At 44.3% G+C, this 16,154-nt stretch overlaps 1 protein-coding gene across 3 annotated transcripts in view; it reads right to left on the reverse strand.

Annotated features, from left to right (window-relative positions):
- Positions 1–13,769, reverse strand: part of celsr2 (cadherin, EGF LAG seven-pass G-type receptor 2) — a 67,150-nt gene extending 53,381 nt beyond the window's left edge. For all 3 annotated transcript variants that reach the window (XM_072665642.1, XM_072665641.1, XM_072665640.1), the window contains exon 1: positions 10,003–13,769. In XM_072665642.1, coding sequence (XP_072521743.1) covers positions 10,003–13,534 — 3,532 coding nt within the window. In that variant the 5' untranslated portion in view covers positions 13,535–13,769. The remainder of the gene's footprint in view (positions 1–10,002) is intronic.
- Positions 13,770–16,154: the final 2,385 nt, after the last annotated feature.

The raw sequence follows: 16,154 nt of genomic DNA on the forward strand, positions 1-16,154 counted from the left end.
GCGAGGAGGCTTCCATTGCTTCCTCTTTTCAACTCAACTCAACTTAATTGTCATTGTACGGACATAAGGTTGTACAGTACCACTGTTAACCACTGTTAAATCTCCAGTGCAGCAGTAGAGGTGGGACAGTAGTGCAGGGACAATAGACACATAGATACACAAGACAAGGTGCATAAATAATATGTACAATAGACAATAGGCAATAAATACAGTACAATAAATATGTGTTCATGTTAACTACCGGTAGCCATTTGAACTAGCCTCATAGGCCGTAATTAAAATGTGAGCTATAATCAATATTAGAAGAAAATTACGTAAAAATGAAAATTCAGTAAAACCTATATCAAACCCACTTTTTATTATGGATGCTCAACATTACTACTGAGCTAAAATCCACAATATGGACAATATTGTGAAAACAATATTGTGACAAAAGTATGGAGACACTTGCTAATTCACTGTTTCTGCTTAAATCAATGGTATTAAACGGGTTTAACCTGCTTTTGTTGGAAAAACTGTCTCTGCTGCCCAGGAAGGAAAAGGCTTTCTACTAGATTTTAGATGCCCAACTCCCCATCTCACCCAAAAAGCACAATCACTCCAGAGAATCCACTGCTCCAAAGCTCAATGCTGGGGGGGGGCTTTATACCCCTGTAGCCCACACCTGGCATTAGATATGGTGGCAAGAGATTCATGTTTATCTGCTCCAGAGAATCCTGGAGAATATTGGCAATACTTCTCAACAGAGACTAGACAAGCTGTGTGTTTGCGCGCATGTGCACATCTGTGTCAAGTTGCTGAGTGCATTCATTATTAGGGGTGTCCACAAACATTATAGACATATAGTCTATCTGCATTTTATTCATTTTACTGCATGTGTAACTCTCTATTTATGTTCTACTTCCCTCTAATGCTGATCCAGGTGCGTTTAGTCCCAGTTCATCCTTCTTAGAAATTATATATATATATATATATATATATATATATATATATATATATATATATATATATATATATATATATACAGAATTTATCTGAATATATTAAAATGATTTGTAGCTATTCTTAAGCTTCTTATTCTTATCCTAACCTTAAGTAAACCCTGTCAGTTAACCCTTAAACCTATGGCCCGCTGGCAGGCCGAAAGTGTAATTACTAAAGAATAGCCCCACTAGTCTGTACAGAGGTCCCTGTAGTTACTGAGTAATTACATATAGAATAACCTATAATAACGCATTAAAGTGTAACAGGCATTGCAATGTTAAGGGGTTAACTCTGTACAGACTAGTGGGGCTAACAGATTGACACCCAAGGTGGCTTCACATCATTCAAAAACAGTGCTGAGTGGATTCCAGACTTTTCCGTCTCCGTGCAGAACGTATCTGAATGACAAACCTTCAAACTCTTTCATTCACAAACATTCTGCTGCTGTAGCGTAGCATAGAGCGCTACTATAGGCTACCAGTGGGGGCCCACTCCCACTCTTTACACACACACACATTCACTAACAGTAACTATTCAGGCGTGTACACACATGACTGGCTAATGTGTGTGTGCGAGGAAACGACCGCCAATTCCAAACAAAAACTGTTTGAATATTCAGAGCACACCGCTTCCATCCCGTGCGAAGGCTAGTGCTAAGATAACGGCACGCATGGAAAGGCTTGGTGCTTTCACACCCGCATGAAAGGCATGAATGCCCTGGAAATTTAAATGGCTGATTATGGAGACAACGTTCTGTGTCCAACAGCCAAGAAATCACTGATTAGATCCAAAAAAAGGATTTATGTATAAAAAGCCCTAAAACATTAAAGTAGAGAGTGCTTTGTGTGTTTACGGGAGAATAATGGACTCTTTTGCTAAGCTAGTTAAGGAGCAGGATGGGGTCAGGGGTTAACTGTAATAACACACACACATACAAACACTCTGAGGTTTGTGTGGAAAACGTGAGGCAGTTTACTAATACTGCGTTTAGCCTAGCAACCTAGCTCAAAATATATGGACAAAAGTATTGGGACTCTTCCAAAAGCAAGGGTATTGAAAAAGAGCTTGTCCTGCTTTTGTTGGAGTAACTGGCTCTATAGTCCAGGGAAGGCTTTCTACTAAATTTTGCAGCATTGCTGTGAGGATTTGATTGTGCTCTAGCGACAAGAGTGTTTGTGAGGTCAGAATGTGGAATGATCACCACCCCACCTCATACATAACTCCCAAGCCATGCCAAAAGTATTGGCTGGCACACCACCATCATTCCAGAGAACACAGTTCCACAGGGCTATATACCCCTTTAGCCAATATCTGCCATTAGGCATGGTGCCAACAGGTTGATGTTTATCTGCTCCATAGAGTCCTGTTCTATTGCCAATACATCTCTACAGGGACTAGACAAACTGTGTGTGCAATGGGTGCAACTTAAAGTAGCTGAACGGATTCATTAAAAAGGAGTGTCCACAGACATTTGGACATATAGTTACTACTATAATTACTATACTACTCTACATACCCAATCAGCCAAGACATGTTAGTGTCTTAGGCTTGCTTCATTAGTTTCAGAACTGGAGCTTACAAGCAATGACAGCTTATGTGCACCCATTAGCACGGTGCTAACTGCATGTCTAAATCATCACACACTCTCTTCAAACAGCGTGGAGGGGTTCAGTAATCTCGCTACACCACAACCACATACAGAATGACATGTGATATATGTCACACTGCATTACCCTGAAGACACAGCTATACCATCTAGACTTTGACCTGTTATTACGTCATTACTTTATGACCCCCTCATTACAAAGCCCTTTATGAGATGTGCAGATGGAAAACACTGTATAGAGGGTCCCCGGGCTAAGGGAAAGTGACACCAGTCAGTCCAGCAGATAACCGTGACTAACCCTGTTAGTTATGTACACTTATAAAATCTTACAAAGAAGATATGCTTAAGCTATGCTCAGGCTTAAACATGCCTACTCACATCTGACCACAACAAACATTCAAAATAAAGAACCTGAGAACTACAATACAAAGACTGTCCTTTTTTTACTATTGTACATATTATACAATACTGTAAAATACAATACTGTACAACACTATAAAGGATAATACTACTGAAGACAATACTGTATAATCCCATAAAAGACAACACTTTCTAACAAAATCATGGACAAGACTGTATAACAGTATAAGGGAAAAACTTTGTAATACTATAAAGTCTAATACTGCATAATACTATAAAAGCCAACATTGTAGAAAATATAGAGGACGACACTGCATTAAACTATACAGGACAATGCTGTAGAACAGTATAAAGGACCATACTGAATTATATTAAATAGGACTATACTGTAGGACAGTATGGAGGACAACAGTAAATAAAACACTATAAAGGATAATACTATATAACTATATAAAGCTTTTAACTGACTTGTGAGTTTCATTAATAACCTGTGACGTACAAACACACACACGCAGCCCTAATCCCATTCCCCAGAGTCAGTAGTAAGTAATTAGAACAAAGCCTATTATTCCGACATGTATTTCCATAATCCCATTTCTAAATCCCAGTATGAGTGTTCTACACAGCGCCACAGCGGACCCTTATAATCTCTATTAATCTGGAAATCACTGAAGTAATCTGGGCAAAACAGAAGCTCAGACACACCAGAGAAATGCAGAATGCAATAAAAAAGTTTATAAAACAGTTTATTACATTTTTATTAGGATTTATTCTCAGCACTGATTTACAAAAACAACTGTCTAAAGGTAAAGTCCCCAATATGAAAGTATTAGCACATGGATCTCTCTCTCTCTCTCTCTCTCTCTCTATCTCTATCTCTATCTCTATCTCTATCTCTGTTTCTCTGGGTGTATGTTGTAATTGTCTGCAGAGTGGATTAATCCGGTGTGTAATTAGCAGCTCTGTTAGTTTAGCTCTGCTGCTCTGTTTCCGTTTGAACACAGATAATAATGAGCACCAGAACATCATTAATAACCCAGCAGAATAGCACCAATACAGCGCACCATTAACTCCCCTCACAACACACTCATCCAATCAATCACAGAGCAAGCCAGACACTACAGAGAGAGATACAGACAGAGAGATTGAGAAATTTATATAATATATATATATATATATATATATATATATATATATATATATATATATATATATATATATTGTTGTCTTTCTTTCTAAACACCAATCAGCCTCCTTCCACCCTGTTTGTCAATGGTCATGACCCCACAGTATCGCCATAGAGCATGTATGTATTTTTGCACAAGCATTTGCACTGATAACTTTACTACCTCACTGGACTCTATTTATTGCACATTGCACAACTTGCACACTACCGCCAATTATTTATTATTCTCTGTCTGTACTGTGTTGTGTTGTCTGTCCGCACTTGTTTGTTTGTGTTGCACTTGTGTCTTGTATGCACTGTCTATGTTGCACCATGGTCCTGGAGGAACGTTGTTTCGTTTCACTGTGTACTCTGTATGTAGTTGAAATGACAATAAACCCACTTGACTTGACTTGACTTGACTTGACTTGATTATTTGGGTGGTGGGTCATTCTCAGCACGAAGGTGACACTATCATGGTGGTGTGTGTTGAACTGTGTGTTGAACTGGTTTGAGTGGATCAAACTCTGTGTCCACAGTGCTGCTCACCACCATGTCCACTCACTGTCCACTCTATCAGACATTACCTAGCTGGTCTACCTTGTAGATGTAGAAGTGACGCTGAGGCGTTTAAACACTCCAGCAGCACTGCTGTGTCTGATTCACTCGTACCCGCCTAATGCACACTACTAACACACTACCACAATGTCAGTGTGTCGCTGCAGTGCCGAGAACGACCCTCCTCTCTGTGGTGGTCCTGTGGGGTCCTGACTATTAAAGAACAGGGTTAAAAGAGACAAAGTATGGGCTGCCATAATATTCGGATATGAAAGAGAGCACCTGTAATACTAGCAACTGTTATACTACATATTAAATCTCTTCAGCTGGTGTCTCTCTTTCCCTCCCCCCCCCCCCCCCTCTCTCTCTCTCTCCTTCTTTCCCTTTCTCTTTATCTCTCTCGCGCAACCAACCAGCCTCTTTATTGGCAGGATTATATTGGAACACTGTCAGAGCTTCAGCAAACTGACACTTAATAAAGCAATTAGGACTTCTTTATCTAACTCCCTCTCCAGTTCTCCTCTCGCTCTCTCTCCCCCCTACTGCTCTCATCCAACTCTATCTTACTCTCCTTGTTTAACTGCCAAACTCTCAAAAGGTCTAATATCTCTCTGTGTCTCTCTCTCTGCCGTTATTGGCAGGATTGTGTTTCAGCTGCGCCAAATCATCATCTAACCGATATTTAATGAAGAAATTAGGCCATTCTCTTTCTGCCTTTGTCTCATTTTAACCCCCCACTCCTCTCTCTCCCCACCCCCGATCACCCCCTCAATGACACACATCCCCCAGCAGGTGTGAGACGGGTATTGTTTCCTACTTTCTGATTGGTCGGTGCCGGAGGCCCAGCTGTTGCCCCCAACAGCGTCTTTACCCAGATCCCAGCGTCTCAATCGACCCGCATTCATCGTCCGCTCTCTCTCTTTCTCTCACTCACACAATCTCTCTCATACACTGTCTCACACACACACACACACACACACACACACACACACACACCTACAGTGCTCATACGCCTGCAGGGACCCTCCCTTCTTCCTCCGGGGCCCTTATGTGACTTCAAGTCATAAAAACAAAGCCTTTGCCTTCATGTGCAGTGGCTAATGAGCTCCTGAGCTAACTGCTACTGACAAAGCTCAGCTCCGGCCAGCAGGTCTAGGGGCCTCACTGACCCCCCTCACGGCCATCACACTCAGAACCATCAAAAAGAAACTACTCTCAGTTCAGGGGCGACCCCAGCATGACCCCATTACTCTCAATGTTACTGTGAAAGGTAGGGGCTAGCCTTTGAATGACAAAAGGAACCACTTATAGTGATGGTTCTTCCAGAAATCCCCCCTTATTCCGAACACACTGCATCAGCCAAGGCACATCTGCCGCCTGAATAGCACTGGAGCTACAAGGCTACTATAGCTAACAGGAAACATAAGTATATTAGCTAAATAGCATGGTGCTAGCTGCACGGCTAAATCATCACACACTGTCCTCAAACCGTGTCGGGGTATTCAGTAATTAACAGACATGCTCATGTGGTTTCTGACACTGTATGACTTACTGTTAGATACAAGTACAGGCTACAGTGCACTATATTTCCAAATGTTTGTGGACACCCCTTCTAATAAATGCATTCAACTAGTTGCATCCATTGCTGACACACATGTGGCGAGCACAGCTTGTATAATCCCTGTAGAGTACTGCCAATAGAATAGGACTCTCTAGAGGGGTATAAAAGGATCAGTGGAGCAGTGGAACTGTGTTTTCTGGAATGATGGATGGTACTCCATCCAATACTTTTGGGATGAGTTGGGGAGGAGGCGGGGTGGTGATTATCCAACATTCGGACCTTACTAAAGCTCTTGCCGCTGAACGCAATAAAATCCTCACAGCAATGTTCCAGAATCTAGTAGCAAGCCTTCCCTGGACAGTAGAGGCAGTTATTCCAACAAATCAGAATAAACTCTTTTTAATACCCTTGGTTTCAGAGGAAACAATAAATGAATAGGTGTCCCAATACTTTTGTCCAATGTCGGAAAAAAACAGCAGTCCAAATTAAACCAATTAAACCAATCAAATGAGCGTGACTAATGCTGATGTAAGGTAAAACCAGGTCAATCAGAGCTTAATTGTTCCTTTAAATGAACCATAACTAGTTTAACAAAAACAATTATATGGTAACTTTGCTAAAAATTAACGAAGCCAAGCAGCTATGACTTAGCACAATGTGATTTAGCCATGCTAACTAAAAAAACGTCTCTGTTCTTCATCAGTAATGTGACAGTTTTAGCCAAACTAAACTGTTCCGTTCCAGTAAAGGAAGAATCTTCTAGCTGCTCCTTTGCTGGACGCTGCAGCCCCCTTTGCAAAATTCGGTCATATTTAGAAAGAGCCCATGGCGCTCTGCGCTTTTTAATTAGTTAGAAGGTCAAAGAAGAAGCGCAGTGGTTTGCAGTGGTTCTCAAACAGACATGACCACAGATGTTATTAATACTGTGATACCATTCTCACTGAAGTCTCTCAAACATTGCTGATAAAATGATTATTAATGCCATTAAGTCTCAAATTAGGACAGTATAAAATTCGGACCTTGGGTTCAAAGAACACAGATGGAACCATATTTATGACTTTTTGTGTAATTTAAAGTACTATCAGGCAAATATTGGTGGGTATGGATCTATAGGTATGAATGGAATGGATGTATGGATGTGTATGGATATGTATGGGGGTGTGGGTATAGATGTATACGGATATGGGCATTGTATAGATGAATGTGTATGAAAATAAGAATATGGACAGGCATGGGCTTATGGGTATGGGTGTGCAAGTGTAGAGGTAGTTATGAATGGAAATGGCTACACTACAGCAGCATACTTGTGGCAAGTTCAGTAAGTAAATGCAACCAGTACATGGACACCAGGGACTTTACATCCATAATAAAACCTGCTCTGACCCACAGCACTTCTACACTCCTCCACCAGACAACACACACACACACTTCAAGAAGTGTGGTTAATAGGACAGGTGTGAACACAGCATCAAACAACATTCTTAAAGTTGCCTTTCCAGACGTAGTCTAAGCTTGGCTTTGGCTTGGCTGAAGTGTCCCATCAGTGGGGATTTCCTGGAGAAAATCCCTCCTGAACAGAATGTAGAGCCTATCAGTGCAGCGGCCTGTGGATTATGTAATCCAATGCTAATCTGAGGCAGCAGCTGAGCTGATGCTCATATATTGGTATGCAATACATCTTGTGGGGTGATACTGTGAAGCATGACCCCCCCCCCCCAGAGACCACCGGTCCACCATTTCAGTTCATTACTACATGCTGATCTACACCACAATTCCCAGAACACACTATACCAATGTATCAGGCCTTGTGTGGCTAGAATTGTACACCAACTTAGGTTATTCTAATGTTTTATAGAGTTTTACAGGTAGACACTCTCACTGACCACTGATTTTATGTTTGTATGGGTTTATTCTAATGTTATATAATGTTTTAGAGGTAGACACACTAACTTTATTTGGCTTTATTATCTCACTGATCATTATTCTAATGTTATATAGATTAGACAGGTAATGAGTTTTACAGGTCATCACTCTCATAGACCACTGATTTTATGTTTATTTAGGTTTATTCTAATGTTATATAGAGGTTTACAGGTAGACACTCTTACAAAAATTATAATGTTATATAGACTGCGGAGATACACCGTTTGCCTAAGATGGGCAAAGACCTGTGTAATACACTGTATATATATGTAACAGATAATGTATAACAAACATCAGCATATATGTCACAGGGCAGTATAGAACAGCCAACATGCACATTATAAATATAGACCAACCAGCAGAGCCAGAAATGAACTCCACTGAACTGAACGCACCCTGTTCCACACTGCCGTAGCCACCCCAAGAGATGTGGGTCGCAGAAAGGAAACGACAGAAAAGCCAGAGTGAAATGAGGGCATCTGCCTCAGACTCCCAGCGCTGACTGTGATTAATACTGAATCACTGCATGTGTACTGTACGCCCAGCTCCAGTTATACATAATAAAACAGACTGTGTGATCAAGCACAAAAAATACACAATCATGAAGTATTATAGTTTTTCTAAATGCATTTCTCTAGATATGGGATTCTTCCAAACAAATGCTTTTTACGACTAGCCTAAAGGCAACGACATCTAAATTTTAAACCATCATATTCATTTTCATCTTCTCCCCAATTCCCAGTAGTGCTGTCACACTCATCACGCCTCATGCTCACAGACATGCACACACACACACACACCCACACACTCACCATGCAGGCATAAAAACCATGACTGGACTATGAGCGTGCAAGAAAGCAGCCTGCATTTACAGATGCACATGTGCACACACTGTTGGCTAGATAAATTCAGCCATGAATGAATCCAGTGCAAAAGACAACATAAGGAGACAACTCACACTGTGGGCTTATAGGGGTACAGCAATATTCAATCTGATCTCTATCTGCGGGATCTGTAGAGTAGGTCGGTTAGCACAGACCACCATTTCAACATGATTTACTAAACTTACTAAAACAGCAGAAAAAACATTCTCTCAACAACAGACTTATAATAGAAGTCGATGGGCAGATGCTTCAGGAAATTACTGTTCGAGGTAACTGACGTATGTTTCAGCTGCAGCAAATCAGGAGTGTGCCTTCAAGCCATATTCCATCAGGTAAGTAATGTATTGGTTAACCAATTAGCTAATTAACGAGCCCTTCCGGAGTGGAAGTGGGTGTGGTGAAGCAGGGAAAACAAGTGCACAAATGAGCTGGATCAAAGCTGGCTTTTTAGCTGGTCACTATTTAAAATAAAGGTGATTAAAGGCTGATGTCAAGAACCATCTTGAGTGTGAAGAACCTTTAAATTGGTAAAAAAACAAACCATTTCATTGACTTCTTTTCTTTAAAGAGTTCATTGCACATTATCTTTTACAAACATAGTTTTTTAATGGAACCAGCAGTGGTTCTTCTATGGTATCGCTACAGAAAAATCCTTTGTAGCACCTTTGTTGTTAAGACTGTGGCTAAGAAATGCTACTTTCTCAAATACCTCCAACTATCTGGGCCTATGCAAGAGCACAGTTGTGAGGGAAGCTTAATCAACACATGTTCTAATTCTATGTTCTAAGACAGCTGAGCAATAACAGTTGACCTGCACTGATTACATATTCCCCCATCACCTTCAGAAAATCTTGAAAATTCATTTTAAAAAATGGTAAATGTAAAAAAAAAAAAAACAAACAAAAAACCTCCCCCAGTCCCCAGCAGACTACTTCAACAATGCACTTTTAGGTGGTCTTACCTGAGACGGCGATCCTCATGGATGCCTCCAGTGGCCGGTTGTTGTCAAGCGCGCGGCTCAGTCGGATTTCTCCAGTTGTCTGGTTCAGAATCAGCAGCTTCAGGTCATTTCCTGCCTCGAAGCTGTAGCGCAGCTGGTCCGAGGCATCCGGATCGTGGGCAGGAATCCGGCCTATCACCCCTGTGGGGAAGCTGTTGGACCTGTCTGTCACGTAGTTGTTGAAGATGATCTGGAAGTTCTTGAGGACTGGCATGTTGTCATTCTTGTCGATGAGCTTGATGTGTACAGTGGCTCTGCTGACCAAAGGAGCTGACGTGGCCTGGACTACGATTACGTACTCTGAGCGGGTTTCGTAGTCAAGATCCATCAGGGCCGTGAGCTCTCCGGAAAAGATGTCTAGCTGGAACACCTCCGGGATGTTACCCTCAACGATCTGGTACATGATCTGGGCATTGCTGCCTTCGTCAGGGTCTGTGGCAGATATATGGGCCACAACCAGACCGATGGGGCTATTCTCTTCCACGTAGATGTCAAACTCGTCCTTCTCAAACACCGGCGGGTTGTCGTTCACGTCCAGAATCGTGACCTGAATGTCTACGGATGTTTTGAGGGCAGGAACTCCTTTATCCACCGCAAAGGCCTGTAGGTTGTAGATGGGAGTGTTCTCGCGGTCCAGGCGTCTCAGTGTTCGCACAATTCCTGATGTTGACTCGATGATGAAGTCCCCATCGCCATCATCACCTCCCTGAAAGGTGTAAAACACTCGTCCATTCAGGCCAGAGTCCCGGTCAGTGGCTGAAACCTGAACAACGCTGGTGTAGACGGGCACATCCTCCATGACTGAGCCCAGGTAGCGGTCCCGCAGGAAGCGGGGCGAGTTATCATTCACGTCATTCACTAAGATCTCCAGATAGGTTGTGTCAGACTTCTGAGGTATCCCATTGTCACGAGCTGTGATGGCTAGTGTGTAAGACACTTGATCTTCATAGTCCAGCTCCATCTGGGTGGTCACAGCACCCGTGTCTAAGTCTATGTTGAACTGAGGGATGCTGTCATCCATGAAATAAGTGATCCTTGCATTTTCGCCAGTGTCCTCATCTGTGGCGCTAATCACCACAACTGTGGTGCCCATGGGCCGGTCCTCATTGATGTTGACAGTGTAGTGAGAGCTCTGGAACACGGGCCTGTGCGTGTTGGCGTCTGTGACATTGACGTACACCTTGGCCGTGTCAAAGCGTGTGCCATCAGAGGCGGTGACACTCAGCACATACTGACGCTCCAGCTTGTAGTCAAGCGGGAGCGCTAGTGTGATTAGGCCACCACCGCTCTGGCTGGTGATGGAGAAGCGGTTCCGGGTGTTTCCGCTGGAGATCTGGTACGTCACAACACTGTTTATGTCTTGGTCCACTGCAGACACCGTCACCACACTGGTACCAACAGCTGCATCCTCATTCAGACGCATGTAGTACGCCTTCTGAGTGAACTCAGGGTTGTTGTCGTTCACGTCCAGGATGGTCATGCTAATGCTTGCAGAGGATGACATGACAGGCGTTCCATGATCCCGAGCCTCCACTCCAAAGTTGTAAAAGTCCACACTCTCTCTGTCCAATTCGGCCGCCACGATAATCCACCCTGTGCTGTTGTTTATCGTAAACGGGAAGTTTGGTGTCATCTCTGTGAGCCGGTACTCCAGCCGGGAATTGTCCCCGGAATCTGCGTCAACGGCCTGGATGTGGATAACAGAGTATCCGATTGGAACATTTTCCAGCACAGTGGCTTGGAACGGAGTGCTAACAAAGATTGGAGCATTGTCGTTGATGTCCAGCACTTGCACCGTCACCAACCCAGAGATGTTGGACAGTGGCGGGCGTCCGCCGTCCTGCGCCCGGATACGGAGGGTGTACTCCTTATTCATCTCATAGTCCAGTTGGCTTACAAGATCCATCTTCCCAGTTTGAGCATCTATGTAGAACTGCCCTCTAGTGTTTCCACTCATGATGCTGAAGTGAACAACAGCATTGCTGCCGCGGTCCTGGTCAGTGGCGGTCACCTGTAGGATCTCGGTGTTGGGTGTTAAGTCCTCGGGAACCTGTACAATGTACCGCTTTTCACTGAACTGCGGGGCGTTGTCATTGTCGTCTTCCACCACAATGTACACAGTTGCCGTGGCACTGCGAGGAGCAGGGTCTCGACCTTGGTCATTTGCTTCAACCAAAAGCATGTAGGACTCAACCATCTCGCGGTCCACAGGGCCACGGGTCCGAATCACGCCAGAACGAGAGTCGATTTCAAACACATCATTGGACCCGTTGTTGTTGAGGATGTGGTAGAGGATGTTGCCATTGACCGGTGCATCTCCATCCGTGGCTCGGACCGTGAGCACCTCATATCCAATCTCCAGGTTTTCCCGCACGCTTTCTTTGTAGTCCTGCTGCTCAAACACTGGATCATGGTCATTTGTGTCGCTCACTGTAATGGTCAGAGTCGCCATGGCGGTCCTCCGTGGTGTTCCGTGATCAACAGCTGTGACCCGGAACACATGAGTGTCCTTTGTCTCCCGGTCCAGCTCCTCGACTGTGGACACCAGACCACTTTCAGTGTCCACGGCGAAGAGGTTATTTGAGCGGCTGTCAAACAGCGCCTCGATGAAGTAATCCAGCCTGCCTGCCTCGCCTTCGTCCGGGTCCACTGCTCTCAAAATGACCACAGATGTCCCCGCTGGCTTGTTCTCCGGAACGGACACCTGGTACATAGGAGGCTGGAACTGGGGCTGGGCGTTGGCGCTCCTCTTTCTCCTGCTTAGCAGGCCGGACTCTGAATGCTCTGCTGCCCTCCACAGCAGCTTTTCCAGGTAGCTCTGCTTGAAGGGACCTTGACCCAAGTGCCAGTGGACATGCATGGACCTTCCATGCCGCGGTGCCTCGTTCTCCACGACACAGTGCAGGTCAAACTCCATCAATGAGTCGTCCTGAAAGCACAGTGGTGCTGAGACCTCTAATCGGCCCTCTGCAAACGACAGAGCGGCGTTTCCGGTCACGTTACATGCCAGCCCACCAGTCCTTACGCCAGGTAAGATGTCCTGTGGGCGTAAAAGCGCAGTGCCCACCTCCAGGCACTCAGGCACTTGGAGCAAACTTATAACCTCCACATCCCACTTCTCTCTGCGCCTGGGTTTGCACCCACAGCTGGGCCCCCAAACATGCACCAGGTACTGACCCACCACCAGATGCCTGAGTGGGACCCCCTGCACGGTGCTCGAGCAGTCTGCCACCGTGTGCAGCACAAAGGGGTTGGAGGGCAGTGACTCGCACCTCAGCCAGTCTGAAGTGGACACTGTCCCAGCAGAGGGGTCAACGTGCAGAAAGTTGCGAATGAATTTTGAAGAGAGTACCTGCTCCAAGGCGCAAGACGCGCTCCCGTGCGCGCTCGCAATCGCCGTGCCGGGTCGTGCATCCTCGCCAACGTGCACGACGAAACCGTGGAAGCGTGGAAACGAGCACGAGAGAACGACTAGAAACAACCCCAACTTCATCTCTGCTCCTCCGGGCGCGCGCTGGGCTTTGTCTCTCTCTCTCTCCTCCACTTTCCAGCGTCACCTTAAACTTTCCCTCTCCTCGCGCGCCTTTGTTGCTGAGGATCCATGCCCAGTCCTCGGTACTGCAGCAGGCAAAACACGGAGCGCGAGCGCGGTGTGCTTCCCAAAACCTCCTCTTACACACTCTCTCCTTCGCTTCTCACTCTCTCGCGCGCTGCTGGCTCCGCTCGCATTGAGTCACTCATTAAAATGGCTCCTACCAGCCTGCAGCGCTCATTTCCATAAACCTGTTTCAATACGGCGCGAGAGAGAGCGAGGGAGGGGCTGAACGAAGAAGGGGGAGGGGTACGTGGAGAGGGGCGGGGTTATTTTAAAAGGGCAACTTCTACTGTCCTGTAAAAGGGGAAGGGGTGGGGGGAGTAGGGGGAGTCACAAAGGACAACCGGCCAGCGTAATGTGCCCAGGCTTGACTTTGGGCTTAAAGGGGGAACTCCACCAACTTTTCAAACCCTCACATAATAAACCCCTTAAGACGCAGACTAAGTCATGCACAGTGGGTTTGGTGTGAAACGCTCCGTTTTAGAGAAACTTAACCAGGCAGAATTGTTTACAGTGGTGGTGAATGGAACCAGAGGTCTAAACCTCTACAAGCGCCCTCACAGAGAGTTATTACACCAAACCACAATAATGTGCCCATACTAATTTCCCACTATTTTAACTTCATTTTATCTCCAACACCCCACATAAACTTCAGAAGACACGCGTTGGGTCACTGGTGGGTTTGGATAGTAAATAAAATGTTTATATTAAAAAGGTGCACGTATTTGTCACTGTACAGCGAAATGTGTCCTCTGCATTTAACCCATCTGGTAGTGAACACACACTCACACATGTGTTAGGGGCAGTGAGTACACACACACACACACAGAGCGGTGGGCAGCCAACTCCAGCACCCGGGGAGCAGAGAGGGTAAAGGGCCTTGCTCAAGGGCCCAACAGTGGCAGCTTGCCGAGCCCGGGAATCGAACCCACAACCCTGTTATCGATATCCCGGAGCTCTAACCGCTGAGCCACCACTGCCCCCCTAACCAGTAAACATGAAAACCATGGTCATGTGTCCTTATATCAGTAGTGTGCTTCAGACTGATTGTTATCCACATTGTAACTATTGTTTTTATCATATAAAGTTGCCTTAAATGTTAATAAATAATATATCATAAGCATGTAATTATTATCATTGTGCACTGTCAGTCTAAAATACCTGCTTACATAATGTCTCTTGTTGCAATAGTCACTCATGCACATTTGAAGTAGCCCAGTAAAAACTGAGAGTCTGTGGAAGTGCTGTGTAGTTCCTTCTGCAGTCTTCCCAGTTAGCCAGATATGTTAAGATAAGACAAGCCTGGAGGAGGATAAGCAGTGAAGTGTACATCCTGCAGGTAGGGCTTATGTACTCAAGCCTTATTCAGAAATACTGTTTCATATGGAAACTAGCACATAAACAGTTCACTAAATAAGTGGGACTATTAAAGCTCCTCCAGACTCACAGACTTACAAACAGCAGGAACCCCAATCACCCTCCCTGATGCTGTAAAGCGCTGCTTTGCGCGTTGCTGCCCTCTGCTGGTCAGAGTGTGCCAGTGCAGGCGGATGATGTCCTCTCCATTCTAAAGCGCTCTAATCCCCATATTCTGGGCTAATTCAGCAGATTATACAGATAGATTATATCTATCAAGTATTCTACATAGTAACCGATTTAAGACGCGTGTGTTCTTTTGTTCTAGGCACCAAATCACATTATTAGGACCTTTCTAAGGGCACGTGACTAACAGGGGCCATAAAACGTATTATAACTTTTTTCTTTCTTTTAGTATTAAGCTATTAAACGTTCATAAGTCATAGATTATTTTTATTTAAGACGTTAAAATATTTTTAGATATAAAAACACAACTAATAAACTTTCTGACTCTGCATTGACTGATTTTTTGTGGTGGAAATGAGCCGGTTAGCTTAGTTAGGTAGATAACAAAGTGAAATAGGCTAACATTAATTATAGAATATCTTCATTTAAAAAAATCAGAGTATTACATTTCACTCATAATTTTAATCGACATTAAATCAATGCAGAGTTTTAGCAGCAATGTAAAGTAAACGAGCAGTGCCTGCTTCTGCCATGCGCCCAGAACAGCTTCAGGCTGCACAGCCCTTCCTCCCATTACAGCTCTAGGCCCAACTAAAGCTGAGGATCTGTGGGAATGTATAATAATAATAATATTTATAAAAATTATTAGAATACTAATTTAATCACTGCAATTACTTTCTCATATTTCCCCACCATAACCCCTTTTTCCCGCAAAACAAAAGCACAGGCCTTCATGCCTCTTGTGTTGGTCTGGTGCTGCTCTAGCTGTTCACCCCCAGGATGCCAGTGCTGTTTGTTCAGCACAACCAAACCAGCATAACCAAAACACAGCATATGCTGGTTTTGCTGGTGACCAGTGTTTTGACTTGTGTTGTGTATTTTGTTTGTTTGGTTTTTAATAAAAAGACATGGTATTATATTTTAGATATTTTTGAGCTCCCAGTCATCTGTCATATGTGGGTTGATGACTTAAGTG

Source organism: Salminus brasiliensis, chromosome 21 (genome assembly GCF_030463535.1).
Source record: "Salminus brasiliensis chromosome 21, fSalBra1.hap2, whole genome shotgun sequence".
Lineage (NCBI taxonomy): Eukaryota > Metazoa > Chordata > Actinopteri > Characiformes > Bryconidae > Salminus > Salminus brasiliensis.